At 39.0% G+C, this 9616-nt stretch overlaps 1 protein-coding gene across 1 annotated transcript; it reads right to left on the minus strand.

Annotated features, from left to right (window-relative positions):
• Nucleotides 1–372: 372 nt before the first annotated feature.
• On the minus strand, nucleotides 373–1302 carry LOC100661024 (olfactory receptor 8A1-like). Its single transcript, XM_003422614.1, has one exon. The coding sequence runs from the start codon at nucleotides 1300–1302 to the stop codon at nucleotides 373–375; it is 930 nt and encodes a 309-aa protein (XP_003422662.1).
• Between the last annotated feature and the right edge of the window lie 8314 nt (nucleotides 1303–9616).

A 9616-nucleotide genomic window follows, 5' to 3' on the forward strand; every position in this document is an offset into this window, starting at 1 on the left:
GCAGCAGATCCATAGAACAATTTCATTGCCACAAGTGGTAATATTTTCTCTATAGAAGGTAATAAACAATGAATGACTCTCAAACTCAATGCTTAATGTTTAAAATTTATGTTAAATTAAAATTACGTTAGTTAATGTTTAACAAAGGGCTCCAGCCAGAGAGAATAGATTGCAAATAAAAGAAAATATGAACCTGAAAACAGCTGGTTGCAAATAGTAAGTCATGAGAGAGGATCAGAAGGAAGAGAGGAGAATGAGAGAAGACATTCGCCAACCCTATTAAGGATTGGTATTCCTCTTCCATGGCTGCTCTTTTCTCTGGTGTTTGTAACAACTTACTTTTAAAATTGAGAAATAATGATAACATCTGCATTAAGACAGTTTTCTTCTCAGTGTTTTCTGCATGGCATCTTTCACATCCTTGTTCCTTAGACTGTAAATTAGGGGATTCAGCATGGGGATCACTGTGGTGTAGAACACAGAGGCCACCTTCTCCTGGGCCAAGGAACTGACTGTGGAAGGTTTTAGATACATGAATGCAGTAGATCCATAGAACATTCCCACTGTTGCAAGGTGTGAGCTGAAGGTGCTGAAGGCTTTGGACCTACCTTCTGTGCTTCTGATGTGGAGGATGTTGAAGAGAATGAAGGCATAAGAGACAAGGACTGTTGAACCGGTAAGTATGATGTCAAACCCAGCCAAAAAGAAAACTGTCAGCTCAATGTCATAGGTGCTAGAGCAGGAGAGCTTCATGAGAGGGAGGATGCCACAGAAGTAATGACTGATGAGGCTTTCACAATAGGACAGTTTTAACACGAGGCCAGTCTCTATCATTGAGCCAATGAACCCTATGATGTAGACTGCAGCCACTAGAAGGGAGCAGATTCGATCCGACATAATGATGTTATAAAGTAAAGGGCTGCAAATGGCAACATAGCGGTCATATGCCATCACTGTCAACGTGTAACACTCGGCAACGATAAAAACAAGGAAAAAGTAGAGCTGTGACATGCACCCCACATAAGATATGCTGTTCTTCTCTGACACAAAGTTCACCAGCATTTTTGGAGTAATAATAGAGGAGTAGCACATATCAACAAATGACAAATTGCTGAGGAAGTAGTACATGGGGGTGTGAAGCTGGGAATTTAGACAAATGAGCATGATCATGCCCAGGTTCCCCACCATGGTGACCATGTAGATCCCTAGAAAGAGGAAGAAGAGAGGGAGCTGGAGCTCTGGCCGATTTGTTAATCCTCCTAGAATGAATTCTGTCACAGTAGAGTGGTTTTCTGCAGCCATTCTCCTGGGGTTGGAAGCCTGTGGGGCTGGTACAGATAAGCATCTTGATAGGCTGTAATTCTCCTTGATGAAGCCAGTTCTAAACATTCATCTCAAGCTTAGAGACCCTGGGCTGTTTCTATGATTGTTGTACAAATTCAGATAACACTATATTGACCAATTCAACGTTTTTCATGTGTACAATTCAGTGAAAATTATTACATAAATCATGTTGTGCAACAACCACCAGTATCTATTACCAAAGTTGTCATCACCACAAACAGAAACTCAATGTGTTCTAAATAATGCTTCAGCTTTTCCATCTGTCTTCTGTCTCTGGTTACCACCACTAAACTCTGATCTCTGTACGTTTGCCTATTCTAGGTATACCTTATTAGTGAGCTCATTCAATATTTGTTGTTTTTTGTTTGGCTTATTTCACTCAGCCTAATGTTTTCAAGGTTCATCCATGTTGTGGCATGGATCGGAAGAGTTAATATTGTCAAGATGTCAATATTACCTAATACCATATACAAATTCAACACAATAACCGTTAAAATTCCAATAGCCTTCTTTGCATAAATGGAGAAGCCAATCCTGAAGTTTATACAGAATAGTAAATGGTCCCAAATAGCCAAAGCAATCCTGGAAAAGAAGAATAGAATAGGAGGATTCACACTTCCTGATCTCAAAACTTATTACAGTCAATACCTGGGTTATGAACAAGATCTGTTCATAAGTATGCCTTTAAGTCGAATGTGCAGGTAAATTGGACAGGTGCATATGATTCTTATTTAGCGTTACTTTAGTGCAAGAAAAGGCTTGAAGATTTTCCAATGATTTAAAAGCTGCATTGCAGCAAGGGAAGGTGACTGTGATGAAGAATTTGTTTGCCAGCAGGGTTTGGTTCAATCACTTCAAAGTGAGGGTAAATTTACATAACATTAAAGGGCAAATATGAATTTTCTGTGAGTTGGATGCTGGTAACCTGGGGACTCCCTGTATAAAGCTACAGTAATCAAAACAGTGTGGCACTTGTATATGATAGACCTATAGACCAATGGATTGGCATCAAGAATCCAGAGGTAAGCGTACACATCCATGGTCAGTTAATCTCGGACAAGGGTGTCAAATCCAACAAATGGGGAAAGAATAGTCACTTTTATAAATGGTGCTGGGACAACTGAATTTCCATGTGCAAAAGAATTAAAGTAGACTCATATATCACACCATATAGAAAAACTAACTCAAAATGGATCAAAGACCTAAACGTATTACCTAAAACCATAAAACAATTAGAAGAAAATATAAGGGTAATTCTCCAGGACATAGTCTTCAACAATGGATTCTTAGATATGACACCAAACTCCCAAGGAACAAAAGGCAAAATAGATCAATGGGATCTCATCAAAATGATAAACTTCTAGACTCCTCGTTGATGCATCTTCCCCTCAATCCTGCTGTTTACTGGGAAGAAGACCAGCACCTGAGCAGTTCAAAGATTATGAAGATTAGAGGAAAAGGGGCCAAGATCTTGAACTTTTACCACTCGGTTTTCCAAATATCCTAGACCAGTGGTTTTCAAAGCATAGTGACTGCACTAGCAGAATTGGCATCACCTGGGGCTTATTAGAAATGTCAGCTCTCAGGCCTTGCTGCTGACCTACTAAATCAGAAACCCTGGGGGTGGGGCCCAAGCCCAACAATCTGTGTTTTAACAAACTCTATAGATGATATAGGTGATGTTGATGCAGTCTAATGTTTGATAGCCTTTACTCTAGAAGAGAGAAGTAGTAAATTTCACATTTTGAAGCTGGAGATGTGTTTTGCTGGAGAAATGAAATTTCCCGGTCATTTTTGCCATTTCCAAATATTCACTGAATGTGAGCGTTTGAATACCTATCTCAAATCTATGCAGTGTCAGGGTAACGTGGCAGTTGCTCCTGTATCACTGAGTGGCAAGTCAACTGCTGAATCCGAAAAATGAAAGAATTAATAATATCAATTCCTAAGGTGGTTGTAAGAATAACCTGGGTTTATGCATATTTAAAAGAAGTTTTTTTTCAAATATTCAGAATGTATAAAAGTATGAGTTGTCATTATGTGGCTGAAATTTGTACTTAGCTATTCTTGGATTTGAAGGCCTAAGACAGTGGTTCTCCACATTGACTGAAGTATTTAATAAGTACTGATATCTGGGTCCCACCTACAGAAATTCTGATTTAATTAACTGATCTGTGGTACAGCCTGGGTATTGCTACATAGTGTTGTCCACAGTAAGTGGTCAACCATGATCTATTATATTATCATTATTATAACATTAAGATTGTAATATCAAAACCATGGCACAATTATCTCCCTGGTGGTGCAGTCCTCAAATTAGAGACATGTTCTCTAGGAAGCATGGATTGTTATTGCTATCTATAGATATCCCTGTCTCTGAGGTGTATTTCTTAATATAAAAACTTAAATTCTCACTGTTTTAATTGCTTCTTCATATTATTGCTAACCTGTGTGAAATGCTTTATAATTTATACATTTCTTTCAAAAGCCAATCTCACTAACTCCTCCTAAAACTCTTGGGTATGTGGAGAACTGTATTTACAGCAGAATTTTAATTCCCATTTTCATACTGAGAAAACTGAAATCCTCGACATGAAATGACTTGTACTTGAACCTCAGACTTAAACCTGTTCTCCTGATCATGAATTTCTTGCCTTGCCTCTAACTGGTAGCCTTACTCTGAGACAAAGTAGTGGTTGAACATGCCTTTTACTTGATCTCTTAGCATGAGCATGATATATGAAAAGAGAGGGATATTATATTCTTTTTTTAATGCTTTAGGAAACCAAAGCTCTACAATTTAAATAAGTTACCCAAGGTCATACAACCAGTAAGAGGTAGAACTGGTCTAAATCCAGGACTTCTGAACATCAGTTTGTGTTGTCTCCAGTGGAGTAAGCTATTTTGCTATAGATATCATTGTGTAGCACTTTTTTTATTATTTACTAAATTTATTGACTTTTTGGAGGTGGGCGGAGGAGGGATCTTATTGCTAATTTCTGATGCATTTTTTTTAATTACAAAGGAAGTATAGGTATACTGTAGAAAATTAGAAATACAAATAAGCCAAGACTACTTATTTGTAAAAAAAAAGCAGGATATTCCCACTACCGAGAGACTAACATTAGTAATAAATATCCTTCTAGATTTTTCTATGTGTATACGTATACATACATTAAAAAAAAAAACAAAAAACAGTAACCTGGTTTTTCTGTGTAGCACTTTAAAAATCCATAGCCTCAGTTGATTTCTCTAATAATAATTCCAGTACTAACTATATTTCCTCGTCTTACATGCAAGCAAGTCTTTTAATCCTTAGGATTGGTGCAAAGACAAGAACATGTCATTGCATTATAAGTTTTATGTGTTAAATTATTGGCAGTGAGGTATTTAACATCATAATAACTAGTAAGATTTTTGAATATTATTTCCATTTATGCCAATGGAGAAAGAGGTCCCTGGGTAGTGTAAATGGATAACATTCTCTGTTGCTGTCTGAAAGTTTGGTGGTTTATGTCCATCCTGAGGCATACTGGAAGAAAGACTTGGTGCACTGTTTCTGAAAAATCAGCCATTCAAAGCCCTCTGGTGCACAGTTGTTCTCTGATACACATAGCTTCACCATGAGTCAGAAGCAAATCGATGGCAATTGGTTTTACTACAAAGGAGAACACAATTTTCTTCCAGAGACAATAAATTTTAAAAAAGCTTACATATCACCTTGTACCCAACCTGAGTCTCCTGAAACAATAAGAAACATAGAAAATCCACTTTTAAACTACCATTACCAGAAGTCAAGATGCTTTACAAAGCAGTGCAGAGTAAACACAGTTCACTCAGGGCAGAACAAATATGAACGGCATTCCATAAGAAAATCTACTTCTATCAGGCATCGGACACTTAGGATTGCTGCTGCTAAGAACACAGCACACAGAAAAAAGCAGTTAGAGATGAAGGGAAGCATGTTTGTAAATAGGCTGCATTAGAAACAGGAGATGAATGAGGGAAAGATTAGTCCCAAGGACTAATGGACCACAGCTACCACAGCCTCCACCAGACTGAGTCCAGCACAACTAAATGGTGCCCAGCTACTACCACCAATTGCTCTGACAAGGATCACAACAGAGGGTCTCAGATAGAGCTGAGAAAAATGTAGAACAAAATTCTATCTCACAAAGAAAGACCAGATTACTGGCCTGACAGAGACTGGAGAAACACCGACAGTATGGCCCCGGACATGCATTTAGCTTCGTAATGAAGTTACTCCTGAGGTTCACCCTTCAGCCAAAGATTAGACAGGCCCATAAAACAAAACAGGACTAAATGGGCACACCTGCCCAGGGGCAAAGATGAGAAAGCCGGAGGGACAGGAAACTGGTAATACGGCAGAAACCAGGGTTGAGAAGGGCAAGTGTTGACATGTCGTCGGGTTGATAACCGGAGTCACAGAACAATATGTGTCCTAATTGTTTAATGAGAAGCGAGTTTGTTCTGTAAACCTTCATCTAAAGCATGATAAAAAAACAAACAAACATGAGTTCACGAGAATTATTTTTCTCATACAATTATTTTAGAACTTCACTTAAATACCTCAGATGACAAAAAATGGAACACAGTCTCCGGGAGCTTCTAGGGAAATCCTTGGTTTCAGTCACAAGGAAATATCAGAAAATGAGAGAATAATACATACATATTTACGTACATACATAGTCCTATACTTACTCAAAGCGGCAGATACAATCTTGAAAAATGGGTCACCGAGACTGGGAGTCTTGGAATCTTTTTACATACATACAGGCAGAACCTCTCCTGGGAAGTAGTCTCTCCAGAGACTGGGTTCCTCACTATGTGAGCAATTAGAATCTTGATTTATACCTGCGTTGGGAATCGTGTTTTTGTTTTTCAGGTGTGACAATTTTCCTTTCAGTTGGGAGAGTTATTTTGCAGGTTGGGAAACTTAACATCTAATAGCGGTATTGTAATATTTTACCACCAACAGCCCCATCATCATCACCACCGCCACACATCAGTTATTACCAACAACATTGCCATCAGTGATGACCACCACCATCATCAGTTACTACTATATTGTCATCAGTTATTCATCATTAGGTACAATCAACTAGATTTGAAATGTTTATTCTACAGTGTTTTTCAAAGAAATTCAAAGATTTTACTAAAACAAACTGTATAGTTTCAGTAAAATAATGTTAACTTTGTGAGGAATGTTACATTTCTCACCCCGATGCTTCACCTGTAGACTGACAGGGTTGGGTGACAGACAGTTGAAAAGCTTAAGAATGTAGGCTCTTGAGAAGTCTTCACTCATATATTTTGTTTCATAAAGGGAATGTGTTCAAAAGAAATTTTCCTGTTCAATAATATATTCAGTAACATATTACTGATAAAATATTGCCAATGAAGATTTTTAAATTAAACTTATTTTGAGATAGTTGTAGATTCACATGCAGTCGTAAGAAATAATACAGAGGTTCCACGTGCCCTTTACACAATATCTCCAGATGGTAACATCTTGCAAGGCTATAGTGCAATATCACAGCCAAGATACTGACATAGATGCAATTCATTGATCTTATTCCTATTTCCCCAGTATTACTTATACTCATTTGTGTGTGTATATTTAGTTCTATGCGATTTTGTCACCTGTGTAAAAAATAAATAAAGTTTATTTTGGTTCATGTATCTACCACCACAGAGAAGAACACTTATATCACTACAAGGGTAGCTCATGTTTCCTTAGTATTTTTTAAAAATTGTTTTCTTCATTTTTTAATTTTAAGAAATAAATGATTTGGTTCCCTGTTATCCTCCAAAGTTAGCCAGTTATTTTTCTTCAGTATCATTAACTTAGCAATTTAAACATTTTATGTTTCAACCTATTGTAGTCATTATGTTTAAAAAAATTTTGTAATTGTTTTATTTTGCTTTGAGTGAAAGTTTACAATTGGAATCAGTTCCTCATATAAAAACTTATACACCCATTGTTATGTGACCCTAGTTACTTTCCCTGCAATGTGACAGAACACTGCTTCTCTCCACCCTGTATTTCCAGTGTCCATTCAGCCAGCTTCTGTCCCCCTCTGCCTTCTTATCTTGCCTCCAGACAAGAGCTGCCCACGTAGTCTCATGTGTCTACTTGAGCTAAGAAGCACATGCCTCACCAGTATCCTGTTATGTCTTACAGTCCAGTTTATTCTTTGTCTGAAGAATTGGCTTTGGGAATGGTTTCAGTTTTGGGCTAACAGAGAGTCCTGGGGCCATGACCTCTGGGGTCCCTCCAGTCTCAGTTGGATCATTAAGTCTGGTCTTTTTTACTAGAATTTGACGTCTGCATCCCACTTTTCTCCTGCTTCATTGGGGATTCTCTATTGTATTCCCTGTCAGGGCAGTGATTGGTGTTAGTTGGGCACCATCTAGTTCTTCTGGTCTCAGGCTGAAGGAGTCTCTGCTTTATGTGGCACTTTCTGTCTCTTGGGCTCATATTTTCTTTGCAGCTTTGGTGTTCTTCATTCTCCTTTGCTCCAGTCAGGTTGATATCAGTTGATGTGTCTTAGATGGTTGCTTGCTACGTTTTAAGACCCCAGATGCCACTCACCAAATTGGATGCAGAACATTTTCTTGTTATGCCAATTGACCTAGATATCTCCTGAAATCATTATCCCTGGGCACCCACCCCTGCTACTCTGTCCCTTGAAGCATTTTGTTGTCTTTTGGAGGCTTCTTAGCTTTTGGTTTAGTCCAGCTGTTCTGACTTCCCCTGTATTGTGTGTTGTCCTTCCCTTCAGCTAAAAAAAAAAAATACTATCTAATTAGTGAATACCCCTCTGCCTCCCTCCACTCTGATGAAATCATCAAAGAATGTTTTCTTCTATGTTTGAACCTTTCCTTGAGTTCTTAAAATATTGCTGTCATACAATATTTGTCCTTTTTCAACTGACAAATTTCACTCAGCATAAAGCCTTTCAGAATCCTCCATGTTATGAGATGTTTCACATATTTATCACTGTTCTTTATTGTTGCATAGTACTCCACTGTATGAATGTACCATAATTTGTTTTTCTATTCATCCTTTGATAGGCACCTTTGTTGCTTCCATCTTTTTACTGTAAACAGTGCTGCAGTGAACATTGGGTGTGAGTATACATCGTGGTCTGATTGTCTATGTGATTTGATATTGATGGTTGTCTCTGTGTCATTAGTGAGTTATTTTGTTTTATTACTGTGTCCTAAATTCTTGTTTTGTTTTGATATGCCCAAACAGGCTGCTTGAGTGAGTTAGTCTGGTCATTGGTGCCTTTGAAGCTCTAACATCCTGAAGCCAGGTGGTTAGAACTGTTACTAGGTATATGAGCCAAGGAGTCCATTTACTCTTGTATTTTTCCAGCTCAGATGTCCAGGTAGTCGGCCACCAGATGTGTGGTGCAGGCTCTCACTTACAGTCTTAGAGGACATGGGGTGTTTGATGTAGGCACAGGTGTCTGGCTGCAGTAGGGAATCATGAACTGAGCAAGGCAGTGGACCAAATACCGCTCCTGAGTGTCGGTGAGGAAAGCATGTCCTTGTTCCTTAGGGTGTCTGTGTGGATGGGTTTTGAGGGAGACTATGGACACCCAGTGCTGTTGGCTGTAAGGACTGGGAGGAATCACTTAGCCTTGGTCCCCTGTTGAGGGTGGCTAGGTGGCATGGGTAAAGCCACCTGTCCTTAGGCCCCTGAAATGGGTAGGTGAGGACACTGATTAATAGGCACAGCAGTGTCAAACATTCTGAACCTACCTCTCCACCATATAGCGGAAAAAGGTGAAGTTAGACTTCAGGTATATACCCCTTTGTACCGTGCTAATGAGGGCCTACGCTGTTGAAATAGGCCCACTAATGTCTGTGCAGGGCTGAACGGTATTCAAAATCTGTGGACCGCTTATGCTTGTGCCTAGGCAAAGGGGATGTTTCTGCCCTGACTTTCTAGCTTAGGGGAGCTCACAGATTATTTTTTATCCTTGTTTCTTAATTTTTTCCTTCTCCAAAGCTAGGAGGATGGCTCAGGGGGCATGGCAGGACTTACTTCAAGCCCAGGGAAAGGGGCTATGACTGAAGTCGTCTTGAAACCTAGAGTAGAGTGGGGAGCAGTTAAAGAGGAGAAAGTTTTTTCCTAAATGGTTGTGTTTTGGTCTGTGCGGTAGGTTAGATAAAAAGTGGATATCTTTTGCAGAAAGTGCCAATTTTCGCTGATTCTGGAGGCCACTCCATCTCTTCT

This window comes from Loxodonta africana, chromosome 15 (genome assembly GCF_030014295.1).
Source record: "Loxodonta africana isolate mLoxAfr1 chromosome 15, mLoxAfr1.hap2, whole genome shotgun sequence".
In the NCBI taxonomy this organism is placed as follows: Eukaryota; Metazoa; Chordata; class Mammalia; order Proboscidea; family Elephantidae; genus Loxodonta; species Loxodonta africana.